The sequence below is a fragment of the Aulonocara sp. 'chitande type north' Nkhata Bay genome, linkage group LG15 (genome assembly GCF_057382095.1).
Source record: "Aulonocara sp. 'chitande type north' Nkhata Bay isolate Kocher_YH1m ecotype deep benthic linkage group LG15, A_spYH_male_GT1.1, whole genome shotgun sequence".
NCBI classification, from domain to species: domain Eukaryota; kingdom Metazoa; phylum Chordata; class Actinopteri; order Cichliformes; family Cichlidae; genus Aulonocara; species Aulonocara sp. 'chitande type north' Nkhata Bay.
Genome location: NC_141358.1, coordinates 36,988,994 through 37,014,130, shown reverse-complemented (window position 1 = coordinate 37,014,130; position 25,137 = coordinate 36,988,994). Strand labels below are relative to the sequence as shown.

At 38.0% G+C, this 25,137-nt stretch overlaps 2 protein-coding genes across 6 annotated transcripts in view; one reads left to right on the top strand and one right to left on the bottom strand.

The window, feature by feature from the left end:
• Positions 1–14,755, top strand: part of gipc3 (GIPC PDZ domain containing family, member 3) — an 18,870-nt gene extending 4,115 nt beyond the window's left edge. The window contains exons 4-6 of one of the 2 annotated variants that reach the window (XM_086263237.1): positions 8,022–8,131; positions 8,980–9,058; positions 12,867–14,755. In XM_086263237.1, coding sequence (XP_086119363.1) covers positions 8,022–8,131; positions 8,980–9,058; positions 12,867–13,018 — 341 coding nt within the window. In that variant the 3' untranslated portion in view covers positions 13,019–14,755. Of the gene's footprint in view, positions 1–8,021; positions 8,132–8,976; positions 9,059–12,866 lie in introns of both variants that reach the window. The other variant, XM_086263236.1, reaches the window with a different exon arrangement.
• On the bottom strand, positions 13,179–25,137 carry tbxa2r (thromboxane A2 receptor). 4 transcript variants are annotated; one of them, XM_086263233.1, is made up of 3 exons: positions 25,020–25,112; positions 19,866–20,693; positions 13,179–15,993 (listed from the first exon to the last, which is right to left on the bottom strand). In XM_086263233.1, the coding sequence occupies exons 2-3, from the start codon at positions 20,652–20,654 to the stop codon at positions 15,679–15,681; spliced, it is 1,104 nt and encodes a 367-aa protein (XP_086119359.1). In that variant the 5' UTR covers positions 20,655–20,693; positions 25,020–25,112; the 3' UTR covers positions 13,179–15,678. The 4 variants fall into 4 exon arrangements, with proteins under 4 accessions (XP_086119359.1, XP_086119360.1, XP_086119358.1 ...); XM_086263234.1 differs by lacking the exon at positions 25,020–25,112 and adding an exon at positions 24,862–25,008; XM_086263232.1 differs by having other exon boundaries at positions 13,180–15,993; positions 25,015–25,137.

Here is a 25,137-nt window from a genome sequence, read left to right as displayed (position 1 = left end):
TGAACTCGCTTAGAGCCTTAGATGACACTGGGTCTGCACACAAAAACTATTAAAATTCAGTAGTTTTAAAAATATTCATACTAAAAGTGTCAGTACTATTACTTCCTGGCCTTTGCATTCACTCACTGACCTACATTAAAGTTTATGTATAGTTATGTGATTCAGTAAGAACCAGCAGGGTTCCTGGTGCTAAAACAACGGGAAAAAACTGTGATTTATAGCATGGCATGGCTATTTAATATTGTAAGCACACCAACTTCCCCTGGTACAACAGCCCACAGAAAGTGGACACTAATAGCTTATTGCCACCCTGCCTGACATTGTCCTCAGCTGTTGATGGGGTTAGTACTCCTCAGATGTTTTTCATAACTCATCAGCAAAAACAGAAAGAGGATGCAGGGATATTTCACTGGCAGTCTGCCAGTGGGCCTTGAACTCCCGTTAAACTTTCCAGCCACAGTTAATTGACCGGTGTTACAGTAGTCAGCTGCAATGACCATGTGTGAAATATAAATTAAGAATGCAGACAAATATAAATGAATTCACTTTGTGTTCATAGACTGAGTCTATAATACTGCAGACAAATATAAACTAATAATGTTTTGCCTCTCAGTTTTTATTTCTCTTTGTAAAACAACTGTCGTCTCACTTACTGAGTAAAATTTAATGCACATGCACATATCTAATAAAAAAAGGCTGTGAATGATTTTTACAGTTGTTGTTGTTAACCCTGGGGAACAATTAATCACAAATCTCAAAAAGGAATACTGGAAACACCATTTAGACAGGAACACGTGCATCACTTGCATGGAGGCAGACATTTATTTTTCTGTCCTTACGGTCTAATTCTCACTTTAAGCAGCACAACACTATCTGCAGTTATTGTAGTAGGGTCTCTACCTTACAAACTAAAGCACCTTGAGGTGACTACTGTTGTGCCTTGGTGATAAATGCATAACACTGAATTAATTGAATCCTTAATCTGTTAAAGGTCTAGAGTATATTTCACCAAAACCGGGTGTTAGGTTGAAATTGTTAAATGTTGTCATTGTGTTACTTAAATTTGTAAGTCTTGGTTCAAACTGTATAATCAAAGACATTCCTTTGTTTCTAACCCCCTCCCCAGCCTGTTGAATGGTGGGGGAGGCTGTAGTGTTTTATTATAGGCACATCCTAGGTGAAGGTTCTGTTTTCTTGTTTAGTAAACTTCCTGCCTTTATGACCCTTTGGTGAGCAGGTGGTCACACAAATGCACACACTCACGGGCACACACACACACACACACACACACACACACACACACACACACACACACACACACACACACACACACACACACACACACACACACAAATACAAGGGCCCGACACACCACGGGGTTGTTACAATGGGTGGTGCCTGTGTAAACTGTAACTGTATTCAATAAAAAGGCTGCAAGGAAGGCTGTTTATTTGAAGTTGGCTAGGAAACAGGTGAGGAGCGTTCAGCTCTAAGAGCCTGGTTCTGACCAGCCTCCCTTGCTAGCAAGTAAAATCGATTGATTGCTGTTCGTCTTACTTCGTTAAGTCTCTAAACCAGCGGGGCCTGTGGAAGCACAGACCCAACACCGGGCTCCATCCCTACCTAATCCTAAACCTAAAAGGGCTTCAGCTCTGTCCCAGGTCAGGGACAAGTTGCTGCTTCAAGTGGAGGACTAAGTATCTCAGGGTCTTGTTCACAAGTGAGGGGAGCGGGGAGGAGGAGATAGACAAGATAGACAAGCAACAGACAAACTGGTGCTGCAGCTGCAGTGATGGATGCTGTGCCAGTCTGTTGGTGAAAAGAAAACAGAGCATAAAAGCGAAACTCTTGATTTACCGGTCAATCTACGTCTGTACCCTCACCTAAGGTCATGAGTTTGGGTAGTGACTGAAAGAACAAGATCGCGGATACAAGTGGTGGAAATGAACTGGGTGGCCTGTCCCTTAGAGATTTGGTGGGGAGTTTGGTCATTCGGGAGGGGTTGAGAGTCAGGGGTGCTTCCAGAATTTTTTCATAGGGGTAGCAATATGGGGACCACTAAAAATATAACCCCCAAAACAGTTAATGTTTCAGCGCATAATGGGGTGTCTTCCTTTGTGTCGTGCTCATGTTTATTAAAATTATTACCACCATAGGACTATCTTACTAGGAGTGCCACTAGGGGGCCAGCAAATTTTGGGGGGTGGCCAGTGCCCCCTGGTTTCCCCTTAGTTGCACCCTTGTCCAGAAAGGAGCAAGTTGAGGTGGTTATAGCATCTGATAAGGATGCCTCCTGGGCGCCTCCTAGGTGAGGTGTTCTGGGCATGTCCCAACTGGAGGAGGTCCCAGCGGCACACCCAGGACATGCTGGACAGATTACATTACTTGGCTGGCCTGAGAAAACCTTGGTGTTCCCCGCACAAGCTGGAGGAGGTGGCCAGGGATAGGGAGGGCTGGGCTTCTCTGCTTAGACTGCTGCCCCCATGACCCGGCCTTGGATAAGCAGAAGAAAATGGATAGATGGATGGATGGCAGTGCGCTCATGAGAACAGCCTTCTGAGTTACATTCCTAACCCCCTTGTCTCAAAAATATATAGTCAGCTTGTCAACGTTATGTGGACTGAATTGTTGTGTGAGAATTGTTCTGTGGGATCTGTTGCAAAGTAACAGCAAAACGTTCGAGAAAAAATGGAAAAAAGGAGCAAATGTCTTCTAATAAAGAGAAACTGATAGCAGACTCACGGCACGGCAGACTGCCATCTGCCTGGATGGTCTGGGCTTGGAGATGGGAAGGGAGAAAAGAAGACATAAACCATGCTAACACAGCGATAAAGAGTGAAGGGCGGGAGAGAGAGAAAAGACATAGCAGCTCATTTTTCACACTCTTGCAGAGTCACTGCCAAAGAAATTAAGTAAAGTAAATGTTTGATCCAAATGTACATGTTGTGCTTTCACTGTTTTATAGAGCTCAAAAGGTATTTTTATTTACATTTCACTCAAATGTCTGCCAGGAAATAAAAAGAAGTGGTTAGCAGGTTCATCAGCTAATAGTGATTTGACAAGCCACCTTGTGCTGTATTTGCTTTTATGTCATGTTACAGTCTGACAAGCTTGTTTAAGCTGACATCAGCGGCACTGTGGTGCCTCTATGCTACACACATCAAATCTCTGTGCCTTTCAAACAGCAAAGGTCCTTAACAGCATGAAGTATCTCTTTATGAAAAATAGTTTACCTGTCAACAGTTCGGTGAGTTGTTGATTTATTGCATCCTCGTTACAATATATAGAGGAAACACCTTACTCTCCTTTCCTAAGTGAATCTGAGTGGTTTGGAGCCTCATTGTCCACCGCACGCTTATCAGACAGGAAACCAAATCCATGGTTAACTGGCTTACTTCCTGCAACAGATCGGTATCTCGTAACATGTTGTCACATCTCTGTTAACAGATATTCCAGTCATTTTGAGAATGCAATACACATCAAAATACTAGCATAGAATAAAGATGCATAATTATGATTGGAATGGATTACAACGTGGATTAGTTTGCTTTTGAAGCTGTCGTGTTATGTTGTTACTGTTTTGCAGCTATCTCTCATGGTCAATGAGGACATGACAATTTAGAACCCAAGCTGAGTGGCATCCCCATATCAAGCTCCTTTAATAAACCCGGCAACGTTCCAGTATATCACATTGTGCTTTCAGTCTCCACCTCTTTTGTATGTGTGTGTGAACTGTCACAGTGTGGTGTGACCCTCTGCATCACAGTGACAAGAGCAGAAACAAATCCCCTCATCTCACTGGGTAAATCTGTCAATCGCAAGTCTTTCTAGGTGTGTTGGCAACTAAATGACTTGATTTAAAAATGAAAACATGCTGCCAAATGGCATTTTGATGGATTCGATTGAAAGTAAGATGATAAAGTATACTCGAATCCTAAAATTGTAACACATGTTGGTTCTCATACTCACACACATAGAGTTTAAAGCTAAAGTTGTTTTTTGTTTTTGTGTGCATCATGAAGGTTTACTCAGTATTTGCAGAGTCTGTGGCTGGAGCTGCTGTATTACAAGAACAAAAAGTCACATAAAGTTCAGCTCCAATCAAGATGTGTCATATTTATCAATCATGTTTGACTCGCAGCAGGACAAAGATGCTACATACAGTAGTTGCTTCTGGAGTATCAGTTGTTTATACTGTTAGCATGACATAGCTGATGCTGATCTCTGACTTTACCCCTGAACTGTTATTTTCTCTTAGAAATTATTGAAATAACCAGATATGCATTTTAATGCAGACCTCAGGAGACATGGGCTCAAATGATTTCTCTGGGAAGTATTTAAGCATTGAGTTTAGTGTGTTAGTAGTGACCCTCAAGTGATCTGTTTTTCACATAGGGACAGGTAAGTTTGGATAGGTATTTTCCCCTATTACCTTCTAATAAGTAAAATAATTTAAAAGCACAATTTTGTAATTTTGATTGCGATCTGAAACATTTACAGTTTTTCTCAGTCGCTTTGGTGCTTTTCTCAGATCAAAATGAAAAATGAAAAGATCAAAATCTCAAAACCGTTAGTGCAACCTCCACAACATTTAGTAATTTGTGCACATCATAGTAGCAATTTCTCCTTCCTCTGAACAAATTGCAAATGCTCTTGGACACGTTTGAGTTGCTTTCATACAGTTTTCTGCCATCGACCACATTATCATTTGCTTATGTCATGTCAGTCAAAATAAACTATACTTTTGGATGCTAAATAGTCGTTCCCAATAAAACCAATAGTCTTTATTTCATTGCTTGAGTCATTACATTCAAAATTGGTGAATTAGTTTTCAAATGCTGTCAAAAAAATGTTATACCTTTTTTCCATTATTTTTTCCTGTCCCTGAAATTGAACAATTTCTCTCATGCCATAGTCCCTGAGAATGAGAGGGGTGGAGGTCAACTCAACAAGTATGTTGTTGTGTGGGATAATGTCCCTTTTCACTACTCACATCTGGTCAGACAGCGGTTTGCAGCACATGACAGAATGCCTGTTGAATATCTCCCTCCCTACTCCCCATTCCTTAATCCGATAGAGGAGTTTTTGTCTGCCTGGAGGTGGAAGGTTTGTGACCAGCATTCACAAATGGCCCTGCTAGCAGCCATGGATGCAGTATCTGTTGTGATGTAGATGGGAATATGTGGCCAGACAGACAGGAACATCTGAATGTGCCAGAATGATTTACGTATGTTCATTTACAATATATACTGTTATATTGTTCACATTTGTGCACAGCTCTACCAAAAAGGGTGTTTCTCATGTTTATTCTAAATATGCGACTGTTGAGTATTTTTCTTTTGCACAATGTTGTAGAATTACAAACATCCTACACAGTAAAAATGTGAAACATACGTATTCAGTGTCTTGTACTCACTTACTTCCATAACTACAGGAATGTCTAACTCTACTGTAGATTTGATTGTACATGGCTGTGCAAAAAGTGTATAATGCTGTCTTGAGCATTTTCAGGTAGTGTCACCGAGTTCTGACCTTTTTTTTTGCATTGGAAGACAATGAGAGAATACTGTACACTGTCATAATGAAAACATGACAAAGCCATTTGATTATCTTGTTCATCAAGATGGTTCAAGACTTCTCATTTTGATGACACTGACAGTTTCATTGACATGAATACTTGTTTTTGAGGAATGGATTATTGATTTTGAGCAAGTGACCTGCTTTTGCAGGTTATCCACTAGGTTTTGCAGCTTGCACTAGTTGTTTTGAGAAATACACTAACTGCTGTGCAAATGTTAATAGTGATCAGAGATGGGCAGTAACGCGTTACTTGTAACGTGTTACTGTAATCCGATTACTTTTTTCAAGTAACGAGTAAAGTAAGGGATTACTATTGCAAAAACGGTAATTAGATTACTGTTACTTTCCCGTAGGAACGCTGCGTTACTGCGTTACTAAAACCGTGATTTTTTCGCGAGAACTCTCATGACAGTGACGTAAGCGAGTGCACCGTTCGTGACAACAGCCGTGTGCAGATCAGTGGATCATATATCGAGTGCGGGAGAGAGTATGAGCATGCAGCGTTTAAAGCGTGGAAGTACTGACCTTACTTTGAGTTTAATTCCATAAAAAGTGACAAAAACATTAGCGTCCATCGTGCGTGAGAAGAAAACTTCTTTTTGCAGCGCAAAAAACCCCTAAACTTCCAAGCAAGCACCGAGTGCGCAACGACGTAATGGGAAATTCACAGAGAAACTCGCGGATTCTACCACTGACTGCTGCGGCACACCTGCACCAGGGTAAACCTCCGTCTACGCCACTCCTGCTTTACAGGTGAAAATAGAGCAACAGGACCGCTAGTCTTTGATTTTATTTATTTTCTGCTGTGTTTTACTTGCATCTATTTGAAAGAGTGAGTGTAACAAAAAAAAAAAAAAATTATGTGCTGGAATGTGCAGAAAATAGGTTTAAATATTAAACAAATTTCTTCCAGTCAGAGAATGTTGCATATAATTAAATTTTTGCTTGATGCATAAAGTTAAAAGGTTAAAACTAATAAAACAAGTTTTAAAAGGGGACCTTTCCATTTGATTACATTTTGTATGATGGATTATGCAGAAAAAGTAGAATTGGGCTGAAAGATCTATTGCTTTATCACCTATTCAGGTTGTAAATCGTGTTTTAAAAAAGTAACTAAGTAACTAAGTAATTAATTACTTTGAAAATAAGTAATCAGTAAAGTAACGGGATTACTTTTTTGGGGAAGTAATCACTAATTAGTTACTGACTACTTTTTTCAAGTAACTTGACCAACACTGATAGTGATGTGAGAAAAGCACCAAAGCGACTGAGAAAAACTGTAAGTATGAGAAATAAACAAAAAAGACTAAGAAATCAGGAAGGCAGGAAATTTAAAGTCCATGAATTTGTCTACTTCTCCAACAACTTTCCATAGTTGGAAATATTTGCAGAAAAACTCTTGTGTTTCAGCTCAGGTACCTTTTAATATTTTTAATCTTAAATCTCTTAGTTTAGGAAAAGTCATTAAATTTCAGGCTAAAAAAAAATGAAAGAAATATTTTCTGCATTTTTAATGCTATCCAATGTCAAAATGGGTCAAATGTGACCTGAACAATATGTAAAGGTTAAATATGTTTAATTTTTTTTAAACAAAAGTATAAAAAAACACACTGACACTGACTTAATTCCAATTTTCTGTCAGTTATGGAGTCCCCAGTTCATCAACACTTTGCTATTAAAAAACAAACAAACTATATTCTGTAAAAATCAACAGACGAGGGTTATTTGAATGTAATTTTCTTTGTATGTGTGTTAGTGTTTCATTTATATTTCCATGAAATGATTGAAAACCATCATTAATCAGATCTGAACATTTTAGAATATCTCTCATAGGTTCAGGGCAGCATTTCGGTAAGATGAACACAGAATAATCAAGAATGTGTTGTTGTTTAAAATAAAATGGGGCTCAAAATTGCCCCACTGAGGGTTAAAGATATGCACAGCAATGCAGAGACAAATAAAAATACAAATCCATTTGAATTCACAGATGCCGGCAATGTTGCTTTTCAATTACTGTACAGTGCACAGATTATAATGATGCAGGTCTTAGCAAATGATTTGGGGTGAACGTTTTTAACACAAACACATTCATCAACTCAACAGCCAACAGTGACACTGGAAATACATTAGACAAGAGCCTGCTAAAGATATCACACAAACAAGACTGACTCCAGCACAGTGGGCTAGAGTTCTTTTAGATTTTCACAGGATGCGATATCACTTCCAAATAAGGAATGGAAATCTTTAAGCATCGTTATAGTTGTCTTTCTTTTCCAAAAAACTGTGTTGACAGTGATGTGTTGGAAGGAACACATCAGCCTCTTGGGAAAAAAATCGAAGAATATATTCATAGTTTGCAAGAAGAACTTAACATCATGCTACTTCTAACCAAATAAGCATTTGACGTTGATTAATGATTGTTGTTCTGCGTGTGTGGTTAGACATGATTGGAATGAGGACTAGAGCGCCAAAGTCTAATGAGGGCAAGATGGTGAATGGGAAGGAAACCCTGCGACTAAGGTCCAAGGGTTCTGCTACAGTTCAGGAAGTGGTGAGTTTTACGTCCTGCCGGACAATGACTGATTATATTTTCAGATGTTCTCAGTGTGCGTTTACACACACACAGAGCTCATATAGAGCATTTTAAATAAGTAACTGAACTGTTTGACTCCACTCACACACAAACAAGCAAACGAAACTCTTTCACAGGAAGTGATCTTTATAAAAAAAATTATCATTTCCTCCCACACAAGTGTTTAATGGTTGAACCACCGATCATTTTGTTGACTGCCTTTTTCTAATTATGTCTCATGGTTTTCACACACTTGACACAGAGCTATAGCACCATATTAGTGCTTTTTAGTAATATTTTAAATATGTGGGCTTTAGAGTTTCAGTTTTTCATCAAATAAACCCTGTGGCAGTCATAAGAGACTAGAAAAAGAAGAGAGAACTAGTTGTGCATGTCTACACTTACGTACATGTCTTTCATCTGTAGAGCACGAAATAAACAAGACTGAGTGTGATCAGATTATTTGAGTGAGCAGAGTGCTTCTTGTTTGATTTAATCAAAGTGTCTTAAATTAAGTCTTCTTTATTAGGTTGGAAAAAAAAATCTTGGAAATCATTTTCTTTATGCTGCATATTTTACATTATACTGATCTGGAATGAGATCAAACAGAATATATAAACATATTTACATGATTTCATAATAAGGATAATTACTCTATGGATTTTTAACATTAAGGACTTCATCATCCATAGATGCTCATATAGCTTTATAACAGTAAATTAAAAACAAAGTCCCTGACAAAGGAGCAATCCATGCTGTCTTAGATCCTCTGCCACCATGTTTATCATAGTATTGCACACTTTTGTTCATATGTTTTATGCCAGCAGAATGAATTTGAAGAACGAGCCACCAAAAAAGTGGATGACCTGTTGGAGAGCTACATGGGCATCAGAGACTTGGAGCTGGGTAAGACTTGCCAATTAACATTTTTGTCCTTAAAATAAATGTAATCTTCACTAGTTGATAGGAAAGAGCTGCTAGCAAGGGGTTTCTGTTCAGCATTATTTGGTGAAATCTGATGCAAAGAGGCTTCTGCATCACACTGTTCTGATCACTCCTATTAGTAATTAGACTTGGGAAAATATGATGCAAATTGGAACCATGCAACTTTTGTCTTACTGGTGAAACCAACACATTTCAAAGGGAGTGACTTTTACTTTGATAAGATAAGATAAGATAAGATAAGATAAGATAAGATAAGATAAGATAAGATAAGATAAGACCTTATTGATCCCACGATGGGGAAATTTTTGCGCCACCTCAGCTCAGGTACAGATATCAGAAGGAAATACAAAAATACAAATAAGTACAATCAATGAAAAAAGTAAGATAATACACTACATACAATGGTAGCATACACAGTATGTGATTATGGATATGGTTGGAAATATGCAAGACATAAACTATATAGCTTGACATAACTATTGTACCACTATTATTCCTATGTATAGACATATACACACACACATGTACACACTAAATATACATATGTATACATATACATACATATATACCTGCACGTCCATACACACCGGTGACCGTGGATGTTCACAGTGTCCAGTGACTTATGACATTGTGATTGAGGAGTATTAGAGTCTAACTGCTGTTGGGATGAATGATCTGCGAAAGCGCTCCTTCCTGCAGCGAGGGTGTTTCAGTCTCTGACTAAAGGAGCTGCTCAGCCCACTCACATACTCATGCAGTGGGTGATGTGGGTTGTTCACGATGGATGTCAGCTTTACTAACATCCTCCTCTCGCCAACCACCTCCACACTCCAGGGGACATCCCAGCACGGAGCTAGACCTCCGCACCAGTTTGTCAATCCTGCTCCTGTCCCTGTCCGTGCATCCACTCCCCCAGTTATATGATAGTCTCTGTTTCCAGTATGAATCCTTCTGATCACTACTTGTTGACTAGTTAGCAGACAAGTCAGCATCTTCCATGCAAATGTGCTGGAAACAAAAGTAGCCACAGGTAAAGTTTTTGATGCTGGACCATGAGACTGCCAGCAACCACTTGGCAACCAGTTGTGGACTACAGGGAGTGCAGAATTATTAGGCAAGTTGTATTTTTGAGGAATAATTTTATTATTGAACAACAACCATGTTCTCAATGAACCCAAAAAACTCATTAATATCAAAGCTGAATGTTTTTGGAAGTAGTTTTTAGTTTGTTTTCAGTTTTAGCTATTTTAGGGGGATATCTGTGTGTGCAGGTGACTATTACTGTGCATAATTATTAGGCAACTTAACAAAAAACAAATATATACCCATTTCAATTATTTATTTTCACCAGTGACACCAATATAACATCTCCACATTCACAAATATACATTTCTGACATTCAAAAACAAAACAAAAACAAATCAGCGACCAATATAGCCACCTTTCTTTGCAAGGACACTCAAAAGCCTGCCATCCATGGATTCTGTCAGTGTTTTGATCTGTTCACCATCAACATTGCGTGCAGCAGCAACCACAGCCTCCCAGACACTGTTCAGAGAGGTGTACTTTTTCCCTCCTTGTAAATCTCACATTTGATGATGGACCACAGGTTCTCAATGGGGTTCAGATCAGGTGAACAAGGTGGCCATGTCATTAGTTTTTCTTCTTTTATACCCTTTCTTGCCAGCCACACTGTGGAGTACTTGGACGCGTGTGATGGAGCATTGTCCTGCATGAAAATCATGTTTTTCTTGAAGGATGCAGACTTCTTCCTGTACCACTGCTTGAAGAAGGTGTCTTCCAGAAACTGGCAGTAGGACTGGGAGTTGAGCTTGACTTCATCCTCAACCCGAAAAGGCCCCACAAGCTCATCTTTGATGATACCAGCCCAAACCAGTACTCCACCTCCACCTTGCTGGCATCTGAGTCGGACTGGAGCTCTCTGCCCTTTACCAATCCAGCCACGGGCCCATCCATCTGGCCCATCAAGACTCACTCTCATTTCATCAGTCCATAAAACCTTAGAAAAACCAGTCTTGAGATATTTCTTGGCCCAGTCTTGACGTTTCAGCTTGTGTGTCTTGTTCAGTGGTGGTCATCTTTCAGCCTTTCTTACCTTGGCCATGTCTCTGAATATTGCACACCTTGTGCTTTTGGGCACTCCAGTGATGTTGCAGCTCTGAAATATGGCCAAACTGGTGGCAAGTGGCATCTTGGCAGCTGCACGCTTGACTTTTCTCAGTTCATGGGCAGTTATTTTGCGCCTTGGTTTTTCCACACGCTTCTTGCGACCCTGTTGACTATTTTGAATGAAACGCTTGATTGTTCGATGATCACGCTTCAGAAGCTTTGCAATTTTGAGACTGCTGCATCCCTCTGCAAGATATCTCACTATTTTTGACTTTTCTGAGCCTGTCAAGTCCTTCTTTTGACCCATTTTGCCAAAGGAAAGGACGTTGCCTAATAATTATGCACACCTGATATAGGGTGTTGATGTCATTAGACCACACCCCTTCTCATTACAGAGATGCACATCACCTAATATGCTTAATTGGTAGTAGGCTTTCGAGCCTATACAGCTTGGAGTAAGACAACATGCATGAAGAGGATGATGTGGACAAAATACTCATTTGCCTAATAATTCTGTACACCCTGTATACAGTTTTATTTAGCAACCAAGGGGTCACTGACCGGTCAATAGGTCTGTGTGAATGGGAAATTTACAATTAATTTCACAATGATTGTTAGCAACTCCTAGCAACCACTCATAACCGGTCAGGGAATACACAGTTTTCCTTAATGAATGGATGGTTGCTAACTGGCCTCTAGCCCTGTATCTAGCCCTGTATTAATGGGGCATGGGCAGGGAAGGATCGAGTCCCTGACAAATGTAGAAACATAAAGGAACAAGCCATCAGGAGTTTGTTTTTACTCTTCCCAGTAACTCAATGTAAACAATGTTTAACCATATTTATTGTTTAATTTGACACAATTTTGAAGGATTTAGAATTTGGTGCTTTTATGGAGGAGAAGAAAAATGACAAAAATATCTTGTCTAGATGTGCACATGTTCTCAGCTGAAGGACTTTGCTCAGTTGTCAGGGAGAGTTAATACTTGTCATTTCATGCTCAGCTGAGCAACCTAGAGCTAGAGATGGCCATAAAGGCTAAAAGCTCCTGAAAAGAAAAACATTAAGTGGACCTTTTTATTTAGTCAGGGTTAATAATGGTAGAAATTGGCAACATCACTTGCTTTCATCCTTACTAAATATCACAAGAACTGCACAAGGATGAATAATGAGCAAGAATTGCGTTGAGAAGTTGAGAGTGATAGGAAATTGCCCTTTCCCAGACTCTCAAAGCCAGTGGCCTGATGTTGCATGAACCTCATCTAAAATAGGGCAATGATTTCTTACCCTGCTCTTCGCCCTGTTGTTTGCTTGGATCTCCTCCTAAAAAAATATGTTTAGTTTCTTTTTCTTTTCTTTTTTTGAGAAAACCTGCATTAAAAAAGGGATGATATTTCAACACACATCGACATTCATGAATACACATCATTCCAGAGACAAGCCAATACCCGTGTTACTGTCTGCTTTTGTAAAATTAAACAGAATTGCAGTCTGAGTGTTTCTTGAGAAAAATGCTTGCACATTTTGTTTTTTTTACTTGGTGCCCCACGGCTTAAAGATTACAAGGTTACACCAGAATAACTGTAGATAAGAATTAGTAAATTATATATGTACATTCCTGTGTCCCATTTTCTCTGCAGCAACCACCATTGTGGAAGCGGGCAAAGACAAGAAGAACCCCGATGACTTTGCCGAGGCACTGGATTCAGTTCTGGGGGATTTTGCATTCCCTGATGTTTTTTTGTTTGATGTATGGGGAGCTATTGGAGATGTCAAAAATGGCAGAATCTAGATGTTTGTTGTACACATATGAGAGAAGAAGAGCTCTGTTCTCTGGTATATCAAGCTGCAAAAAGGTAAAACGTAGAAGTGCGTAAATATTGCCTTCCAGTCCCTATATTCATTTTGAATCACTTGCAATCATGGCCGCACTGTGATATTGTTTGAGAAATGGAATGTTGCTAATTTGTGCATAACAGATTCTTAATGTTCTACTAAACTGGACTGTCAAATCTTTACAAGAAATACAATGCACAGTAATCTGCAGAGTAGTTTTTAATGCATTTGGCTAAATGAATAATCAGAAATTACTAATTCATCATCATTAGAAAGCTGTGATTGAATGTTTAATTAAAAAGAGATGCATTTAATAGAGGTCTTGACGTCTGCCACCAGGGTGCAACGGTATGTTATGAAACTGCAAGAGTTGGAATCAGCTGAGGAATCCAGAAAAAGCAGTTAGCACCAGTAAGTCTGTTTCACTTTGAAAGGAATTGCTGCGAAAACAGGAAAGAAACATTTACAGGACATTCAATCTTTCTCTCAGTTAATAACAACTAATATAAGGTAAATAAAAATGTGTGTTTTGGATTTTACCAAGTGTTCCAGAAAAAGGCATTGCAGCTTTAAATATTCTCAGTCTTGCAGTAGGTGACTGACCTGACTTGAACTTACAAAAAAAAGTAAAATAAAATAAAATAAAAAATAATCAAAGCTGTCATCTAAAAACTGAATACCAGGAGAGCAATCTAAATGTTCCTGCTCTGCAATACCTGTAGATTCCCACATGTGGAAACTGCTGTCAAACTCCATATTCGAACCATAAGCACCCACAGTCAAAAAGAAATCAAAAAAATATTTTGGTGGATTCTTGTGCTTGTATGTAAACTCTTACTCTTAGTTTTCCTTAAAAAATGGAAAGAATTTCTTGTGGTTGTTGAGAAAAGGAAAATGTTACATATTCATTAACATTGTACCATGTTTCACTGAGGGAGCCTTCAGTCTGTTTAAAAAAAGAGAGAGAGCAAATATACTATAGCAGTTTGTTGCAGCATTTCATTATCACTGCTCTTAGTTTCAGTGTGTAGATCTCGCTTTGTGTTTCTGCATTGGTTAGTATATCCAGTAAAAAAAAGGAAGCATTAACTTAACACTGGAGTGGCATATTTTTTTCTGCCTTACCATTTTGCATACATAAGTAAAAAACCGAATGGCTAAATTTAAATGGTTTGACCTATTACATGGTTTGAGCAATATCAGTACTCTTCTTTGTGTTGCTACTTGACTGCATTTCTGTATGGGAAGTAAAATGGTTAAATATTTAACAGCAACAAATATTTCTGTTTTATTGAGCCTTTATTCACGTGAACAATCAACATTTACTCCTCACTGTCATGGGAGAACTTTTATGGGATAAAAAAAAACTGTTGTGGAAGACTGGTTGAGTTGATTGACATTACAGTGTGCATTACTTTATGTGCATGATGAGTGTAAAAATTGCTCTCTTCACAAAAAATATTCTCAGTCCACATCAACTTTAAAGCTTAGCCTTGAGATCTCAAAGAGGCAGAAGATTTTATAACAATCAAAATAAAATACAATAACGTTCTCCAAATTTAAACTCTAGACAGTGTACTTGTTTAGGTTATCTAATTGTAGTTTATCTAGATGTTTAGGATGCACTGTAATTCCTCCACTAACTGAGTCCTGCTTTTTAAAGGGTGAGTTCATTCAAATTATAAATCTTCACACATGCATTTTCATACTTACTCCCACTTACACTTAACCATACTTTGGCACAATACATCATTTTTAATTAACACCTTCCATTCAGTTGAGCAGCACTTGTGCATTTTAATGGATGGTATACCAAAATAAAACAAATTTATATCTAAGTGACTACATGCCAGTATTTGTTAGGGACAATAAAGAGATGATTTCTGGAGATCATGAGAACGACATACCAGTTATCAGTAAAATTTTCAACTTATAATGAAGTTACCATCTTTTGATCCCTCATTTCTTCACATTTTCCCAATACTAATGTTCAAACACATTGGAATTGCTAACACACTGTTTTCACTGCACATATTCTAGATAAATATACAGGAATGAAAGGTGGGTCAAGACTTTTGATATTTGTAATAATCCATCTTTTTTCGTCTTGTAAACATCCTTCAGCCCATATGTAACAGACAACCTTGAAACAGAATATCTCACTCAGTAAAAAAACAATGAAGTTAAATGCAAGAAACGGATCGTTTAACATTTTTCAATCTTTTATAGGTTTTCAGAGTTTGTGACATGTTCAGTCAGAGTAACTATTAGCAAATGTATGTGAATATAGTATAATATGATATTTCTTGTTAACAATAGGCACTTCTACAATATTACAGTTTCTATATTTCAGGTTCATGGGACTAGGCTGCCTGTGGGTTTCCTCCTAAAATGGTTAGCACAACATCAGGTCTAAGCATGCATCAAACAAAGAGAAAACAAGATAATTTATCCTATTTAATGGTACATTAAATACGGTTAACTTAATGCAGGAGTATCTAGGTAGCAGTGCATATAGTTAACTTCAGTGCGATGTATGGAGCTGAGAGTATATGTCTGATCCCTGTGATCACTCATTTCTGATCAGAGAAACAAACACACACTGTACCATGAGCCTTAGTCAGGTGACTTTAAGGTAGACGGAGAAGTGACATTTGACTTTGTTGTTTCTCCTGTTTCATCTGAGCCCAGGTTGCCCCCTAATGAAGATCGTGTGAATCTGCGTGCAGTCTCTTGAAAATATGGGTACAAAGTCATGATTGAGCTCCGGGACCAGTCAAAGCGGGGGTAGACTCTCTTAAAGACTGCCCTCCGGAACAGGATATAAACCCATGGGTCGAGGATCTGGTTGCAAGTGGCAAAGCGGAGGTACAGCAGCAGTTTCCTGACCCAGAGAGGATCGCTGGAGAACACTGTTTGAGCAATAAAGACCTGGATGTGGAGGAATAATATAGGGACAGACAGAGAAAAGCAGAAGTAAAGAGAAGCATGAAGGAGGAAGCAGTTGACGGGGGAGAAGATGGTAAAGAAAGGAAATAAGAAATAGCAAAAGGAAGAGATTGGAAAAAGCGAATAAGAGAAGGGAGATCAAATAGGTTAATATTGCAGATCTACACAAGCATTCACTATAAGTTATGTCTAGTTTAAAAAGAAAGGCTAGGCTAATTTTGTCATGGTGTCCCTGAGGCAGTGGCTGCTGTAACATAGCCTAATTACCCATTACCCAATTACCCACATTTCATGTGAGGCACAGCATTATTAGCATTACCCCAACTGTCTCCAGAAGGGGGAAAACATGCTAACAAGCTCCTGCAGGAATTAAAAACCGGCCTAGTGTTGCTTATAGTTTCTTTTCAAAATTTAGCTTGTGTCACAGTTCTGTTCTCCTGAGTTTTTGCATCCAAGCAATGCAAGAGACCATGCAAGATGAAGCGTTTTTGTGAGGCAAATGCCTCTCAGTGGTATTGGTACTCCATGGGCTCATGTTTTGCAGAGTGCCAGTTAACATTGGCTTATTTTCATTTTCAAAAACAAAGAAGAAAACTGACATTAAGAATAATAATTTCATATAGGCTCAACTGCAGATAACTGCTTGATTGCATTTGTCCAGTTCGCAGTACTTCCAGGATTTCTGCAGCTATACTCCAAAGGAAAAAAAATATTAGAAACTAAATGAAACGAAAATCTGCAAAACGAAAAGCTACCATGTTTCTGATGACAGAACATACGTGTGTTAATTTTTCCAAATTAAAGAACGTGCAAGGCCAAAAAACAAGCATGATGAAAAGTTTAATGGCTATTAACTGGAGAAAGAATGGAACGAAACTTTGAGCATATAAGTATTGGTTTGGAAGCGGCAGTGCGTGAAGTGGACTGATGAGTACAAATCTATCATTTGGAGATGTTTAGGGCACGTGACCAACTAATTGGCAAAAATACGGTGCCATGGGGGTGAGCGGTGATGGCAGATGAGCAGAGTTAGATTTTCGTTTCACGTTTTACTCGCCTTAGTGGGGACACTTGAAACATGATGTAAATCCATGGGTCTAAAATCTGATTGCAGGTGGCCATTCGTATGCCGAACAAAACCACATTAGCATCAGGAACTTCAGAAGTCTTCATGCACACCAAAATGTATATCTGTACAAGGTATCACACAACTAATGTTAGACCAGACTGCAGAAAAATGTGTGCTCCACTCAGGGACTTTAGTCCTTATTATTTTGTTCTCTGGCAAACTCAGTTAAAAAAATGAAGTAGTTGATTTATTTTTTTTAACTATACATAGGAAAGCAAAAGTGTAAAGAACTGAATTATGCAATAAGTGATTCCTATTAGAAGTATAAAAATGATAGGTAGATAATGCAAGATAGGCTGAACGTAACTGAAATTGTCTAATTTTTATACAAATTAAAAATGCATCAGCATCTCATCAGCATCTATAAATAACACCTCCCATAGAAGGTCTGGGTTTTATTTTGAGTCTTGGTTGCCACACTGGAACTTTCTGGACTTTTTCAGTGCTGTTTGACATTGTACTAGATGTTTTCCTTTAAAGGCTCTGCTTCACTCTTGAGTTGAAATATGTCATCTCAAGTGGGGCATTAAGGGGCTCTTTGATCCAGTGTAAGTACAGACGGTTTTCAGATCAGCTAGTAAATAGGCTGCATCACTAAGAAGAATTGAAGCATACACAGAGGAGCAGAGAAAAGGAGCTTAGGACCTTGTGATGCCTCATTAAGGTTCAAACATTTTAAAAGAAGCGCTGGTAACAAAAAACTAGATAGTTAAGGTCATGGCGCGGTGCTTTCAAACATATGAAAACCATTTTCCACACAACAGCAGGTGGACACAGTAAAAGTAAGTGTGTCACCTTGCAGTATCTTGAAGATATTAATTTCCTATCACAACCTCATGATTAATGTTTAGTGAACAGTCTTTATAAATGTTTAGCCCGTCAGGCTACTTTTGTTTTTTATATATATATTCTGAGTATTTCTTTGATCATGAAAAAATAGAAAATTTATTGTCAAGAAACACAAACCTAGCCTAAAAGAAGGTAAAAACAAGAGAGATCTTCTCCTTCTGTCTACAAGAGAAGGCAGTGAAATCTTCCATTGGTCTTATGATCACACAACACACAAATAGACCAGACTGCAATTATGGAGTTCAACACACTGTTACACTGGTTGAAAAAGGGCCAGATGTTTCTGTGGAGGGCAGTGACTGTTGTACAAGACCAGAGTGCTCCATTTATCCTGCAACATCACATCAGTTCACTCTCTGGGTCATCAGATAAATTGTTTCTTTCATATGAGGATTAGATTTGAAAAAGCTGCTACAAATAAAACATTTCTTGACCAAAGACAGCTACTTTATAGAAAGTTAATATGAAGAGACAGGGGTGTACTAGTATTTGTTCAAATGTACACACAGTGTTATGTAACAACTCTTCCTATAACAGAAAGCTTACATAAATTAGTCAAAGAATCAGATGTTAGATTCATAAATAATTTGTCTGGCCCTTCAGTCTGATCTCCATTTCTGCTTGTCTGGAAATCTCCTTGGCTACATGTGCTTGACACTGAATTGCTCTACCTGAAAGTGTTATCTCTTTCTTTCCGGCTCTCTCTCTGACTCCCTCACCTCTTCTCTGGTGTTGTAGAATAAAACAGGAATTAGCCGACTGACTAGTCATTTCCAGTGTCATTTCCAAGCATGGAAATGACATTGCTCGTTAATTATTATTTGTAGACTAATTGAATGTTATTGTCCAGTAAAAGTGCTATAGAGTGCTATATAATTGAAAAAGATACAAAAAGTATTTTTTTTTATTAACAGAACAATATAGTACCTTAAATAAAAATAGAAAATTACACCCCATTATATGAGGAATTACAGTGTACATTGTGAACAAGAAAACAGCAGCATTAATGTGACTTTAATTATCATCAGTTATATTTTTACATAGTTTGCTGTTCCAGAACATGAGGTTTACTAACTATTAATGTTATAGACTGGAAAAATGATATAATTCCTCATGCTGTTTGAATAGATAAACAAATAAATAAGAGAAGTGCTAAGTGCCTAGCTTTACATGTTTTTAACTCACCAATTTAAATGTTATCATGGCTAAAAAATGTATAATTTTGCATGTGACTGACAGTTGGGTGCTGACGTAGGTAGCTGTAGTGGGTAGCTGTGTGCTAGGCTTCACCTCAACTGAACTGAGATACGGAACTGGATCTCTCACCTGTTTCTAAGAAGTAAGAAAGTTTAAAATAATAATAATATTTTTTTTAAATAATTCTTAGTAATCAGTTTAATAACAGAAAATGTCCTTGTTTTCCTGTTTTCAAAATAGTTTTTGTTTATTTACGCAATACGAAACAAATTCAGTTTTTTTTAAATTATAGCATAAAATCCTTTGTGTTTTATACTAAAATTAAAAATCAAGATTAAAAACAAAAAAAAAATCAACAACAAACAATACAAAAAAAATATTTAGCCATTAATAATTTGTGTTCATGTAGGTTATTAGGCAATAAAGTAACTGGTGTGACACAAAAGATGAAAATTGGGGCTGTCTGTGTCATGACTTATTGCTTACTGTTATTTATGCTATTTAAGAGTGAAATTGCTAAATTCGGTTCTGTATTACTAGTGTATTACGCATTAGTTATATTAATTGTCATTTTTGCCTTTCTTTTTGTCTATATACAACAACCTACCCAAAACCAACCAACTAACCAAAGAAACAAATAAACAAGCAACCAACCAAACAAACAAACAAACAAACTCACCAGGAGGGGGCACCAGCTGATAGAGGCAATAATCATGATCAAGATAAGTTGCACCATCATCTCGACTTCATGGTCTCGGCTCCGCTGTGTCCTGTCCTGTCCGCAGCACACCTTGATAAGCGTCACCACACTCACTGTGTTCAGTAAAAATGACACAACGATTGAAGTCAACCCCACGAAGGAGAAGAGCAGGGAGAAGACCATATCCCTTCCTTTCGAACTGATGTTGAAAAAACACCAAGAACCAGGAGCCTGTATGTGGTAGCTCCCGATGCCTATTAAGGGCAGCAAAGCAATACAGCCAGCAGCCAACCATACCATCAGCACCATGTAGACTGTCCGGCTCTTGCTCATGTTGGTGGAGCGTGCAAATGGACGGTTAATGCCACAGAAGCGCTCCATGGCCATTGTGGCACTAAGCAGCAGTGGGCACAGTCCATAGAAGACCATAGACATACCCATGAAGTTGCAGAAGTGGCAGTTAGGATCTACTTGGCGCCAATTAAAACGTGTAAAATGGAAGGAGACCACAATGGAACCTGTGACCAAAAGACCCATAAAGTCAGTAACTACAAGACCGGCCAGGAAGATTAAGAAGAAAGACCGTGACCGATTCCGCATTCGTCGGAAAGATTTGACAAGAACAATGAAGGCAATGAGATTTGAGGTGATTCCCAAAGTGCTGAAGATGGTTGAGAAGTATGCTGAGCTGATGGGACGTGTGTAATTGAACGGAGGGCTTTTGAGGGAGTAACATTGTGGAGTGTTGTTGGCATCTGAGGTATTCATCGTGGCTAGCTGGTACACACTCGTTGACTTGAGGTGACTCTGAGATGAAAAGACAATACTAGTTAGAAGAGTACAAACAAAAAAATCAATCAATCAATCAAACAAACAAACAGAAAGTTAAAAAATTACATAAAAAATATAATACATTCATCCAAGCACCAAGATAATAGTAATTGGACAGCCACACAATACCCATTGCAGGGACACTACAATTATTACCAGAAGGATTTTATTTTTTTGACTACTACATATGTACATACATTTTGTGTCATTGTGTATTGCATGGTTAGCTTAGTTGTACCACCAGACAGTCAAATCCTATTGTTCTCGCATGCTGTGGCAGCACTACAACCTCATAGCACCAAGAGTTTGGCTTAAAATCCCTGAGTTTTCTAAGGAGTTTATATAGTGTGAGAAAGAACTGTCTCTGTATATTTTTATGAGTTTTTGCTGGTTGGGTCGACTCTTACAGTATAAACAAACTGAGCAAAGGTGACATAATCTGTCAGAAGAGGTGGACCGATGTTGTTGCACTTCAGATGTGGTGACGTCCAAGATAAAAAATGTGTTTACTCTAACACAGTTCTAAATGGCACATTCCCAACTCTTTATTTACATCGAGCATACTGCAACACATCATATTTCTAATTAGAGCACCTTTAATGGCTGAAGCCTATCTTATCATGCAAAAAAGCAAAACACATTGAGGTGTCACAGTAGTTCAACAGTCAGTGGTTTAAAAAACCACTTCTGGTTAACGATCATTTCTTTGTTTTTATAATTTTTCATCATTTCATTGGTTGTTATGACATCAGTATTGTATTGCTACAACAGAGGCTGAAAATGCAATGAACAGTTCTATGGACGATTAAACACATAGCAAAGAAAGCTGACAGTGCGTCTGAATTATTAAAAACCCTTTATCTGGAGGTAAAATCATTGTTGCCAGATATCAGGGGATCCAATATTTTTAGTGTCGACAACACTGATTGCCTAAACTATGAAAATAAACCTTTAGAATGCAAAGTAACAGCTCAGACGCAGATGTACACAGCACCCACACAAACGCATGCAGACAGTGACAGTATGGGGCAGAGATGGAATGAGTGACAGAGAGACCGAAATAGACAGAGTGGGAGAGCTGGCATATCCTGCCAGGAAGTTCAGTTTGGTGGCACTAAAAGGAAATAAACATAGAATCAGACATAATCAGCTCTTGGTATTCTTTCCCCAGTAAAAAAAAAAGAAGTCTGAGGATGGTAATATGGAAACAAATATCCATAGCTTTCATTAATCTAAATATTTGTTTCACAGCACATCACCAAGATACTGATTTCATCCTGTGTTAACTAAAGAAACTACAGCAACTGTAGGTTATTGCTTTAAGAAACAAATTTATATACAAAAACCTATGCAGTATGATCTAAGAGAAAGACCTCAATGAGAAACATATGCCTGTACTATACTCTATAAAATTATGCCTGTTCAGTAATGTGTTGTTACCTTACTTACAAACACCCCCAAAATTGGGAAGTTGTAAAATGTAAATAAAAACAGAATCCAAAGATTTGCAAATCTAGTATACCAATATTTTATAGCAAATAGCAAACCTAAAACATACTAAAAATTTTAACTGAGAACATTTAAAACTTTAGGGAAAAATATGAGCTGATTTTGAATCTAATGGCAGCAACATGTCTCAAAAGAAGTTGGGATGGGAAGAACAAAAAGTCGGAAAAGTAAGTGGACCTAAAAAAAGAACAGCCAAAGGAATGTTTTGCAGCTAATTAGGTTACTGGCAACAGATCAGTAACACGAATGGCTATAAAAAAAAAACCACATTTTAGAGAGGCAGAGGTTCACCAATCTGCAAAAAAAAAAGAAGACAAAGGAAAAGAAGCAAGTATGGAGCAACTTCAGAATATTGTTGCTCAACATAATATTGCAAAGACTTTTTTTTGTCATGTCATGTTGCCATGTTGCATGTCCACAAATGCAGGCTAAAGCTCTGTCATGCAAAAAAGAACCCATGTGTGAAGATGATAGAGAAATGTTCAAGGGTCAAAGGTAATTTAAAATGTACTAAACTGTTCTGTTGTCAGATTATTTGAAATTTGAAATTCTTTTTTGTAAACATGGCCAGCGATTTCTCCGGACATAAGAAGAAAGAGTAGTTCAAAAGCCTGGGGGTGAATTAGTGCCCATGAACTGACAGATTACTGATCTGGAAAGGCACCTTCAGCAATGAAAGACTTTTATTCACTTCATATCAGAAGAGTCTGGGCGCTTAAATAGGCCTCCTGTAGCCCAGATCTCTCACCAACTGAAATCATTTGGAGCATCAAGACAGAAAAAATGCTCAAGTAGTCCCAAGACTATTGAGCAGCCACAATAATACATCAGACAAGAATGAGATAACATTCCTCTCCCAAAAGTCCAGCACCCGGTCCCCTCAGTTTTCAGATGTTTATGGACTGTTCTTAAAAGAATGCCAAACAGTGGTAAACATGGCCCAGTCCCATCTTCTTGGAGGTGCGTTGCTGCCATCAAAATCAAAATGAGCCAATACTTTTCTAAGAACTTGTAGATTTTCTCAGTTCAAGTCTTTGATGTGTTTTATATGTTCTATACTTTGCTTAGTTGCATTTGTACTTTGGATTGTCTTTGGCACTATTTACAAAACACATCAGTGAATCCAGTAAAAATTTCTATCACCATCAGAATTTTGTTTGTTTCACTATTTCACTGTTTGGTGTTATACTTGTGCAGTAGCTTTTAAGAAGACACATCATGGGAGGAGGATATACAGAAATGCAACAGAAAAAGACAAATAAAGACAATAAAGGACAAAACGGAGAATTATACAGGTTTTTAAAAGTGAAAAGCTTCTGATGCTGTTATTAATATGTACTGACACTAAAATGCAGCAGAATAAAACTAAAAGCTGTCTCAGACAGTTGTGTATTATTGGCAGCAGCGAATGATCATTGTCTTGACACTTCTAATTTCAATGACTAGAAATTGTGCAAACTAAAATCTGACTGCTGGATTTCCCCCCATAGGGAATTTTCTTCCACTTGTCCATTCTTTTTCCTGTAGTCTATTGATTTGCTTCTACATTTGAAATCATAACAATGCAGAGTGGAATGCACAGAACTTTTAACAGGCAGGAAGACAACTTTAGTAACTTGAAGAATTAGGCTAAGTGCTTCTGTATTGAAGTGAAACAATAAAACAATCCAAATTGTCTAAACTTTGGCCAAGTGGGCATAGACGACCTGTATTGTTTCACACGCCAACTGGGCACAGACTGGTAGCTCGTTAGGAATGAAAACAACTGAACCACTAAAACACCAAACAGGTGTCTGTTTTTAGCCTGCTTTCATGCAGTAATCTTGTAAAGCATCAAATTTATCCTTCAAACTAGTTTAGAAGAACTTAATGCCTAGTGCTGAAAATGCCACTGCCTAAAAGGAGATCATGAAATCAGGTTCGGTACACCAATTATTTGCTCAATCATCAAAAACAACTCAGATGAATATTTTGATGTTGCTTTGATGTTTGTGCGAGTGGTGGAAACCATTATAAATCAGCCATGAAACTAAGATATGAGCCCTTTTCCTTTACTACATCAGAATTTTATAATATTCGTTTAATCTCGTTAATAGAGTGGATACATATTAAGAACTGTAGAACCCAAAAAAACTGTGGCAATATGTTTTTGCCACAGAAAACTGAAGATACAGAAACTGAGACAAGTCATTGCACAGTTTACAAAAGGTAATGAAATCCTTCACGTCCTTAGGAAGTGCTATATGATGAACCTGCTCTCGTATGATCTACAAAACCTTTTTAAAGAACAATTAGCCAAAAGTGCCTGTTAGAATCCAAGATCAATATGTCATACTAAATACTGTTCCACTATGGCAGTAAAAATGCTTTACCAATGGGCCTAATGCAAAACCACAGAAATGCATTCATGAGTTTTCCACTTATCCTGAAATGTTGAGAATGGTGAATGCATGCAAAACAATATTAACCCACAAGGTTTTGCTGGCTTAAAGAAGATGAATAAGAATCATTAATTAACTGTCCTTATGATATACCATAACATACAATACAAATGATAAAAGTATATAAAAAAAATCTCTAGACCTGTGTAGTTTGCGCATATGCAGTAATATAAGAAAAAAAGCTTAGCACTTACAAATCACTGAGTATTAAAGAAGACTTCACAGAATTGTTTTCAAGGATCATTTGTCTTGCAGTTGTAAAGTTTTTACTTCTCCATCGTTAACATCTCTCTTAAAAGATCAAAAATTATGCAAATTATAACAACTAGAAGACATGGGATAGATACCTTACATCACAAGTTCAGCTTGATGACAAAAAGACCTTTAGTAGCAACCCTGGCTCATCTTTACTCCCTTCCCCCAGCTATGTCCTCTCCTCTACTCTTCCTCCTCTGATACTCATCTCCCCC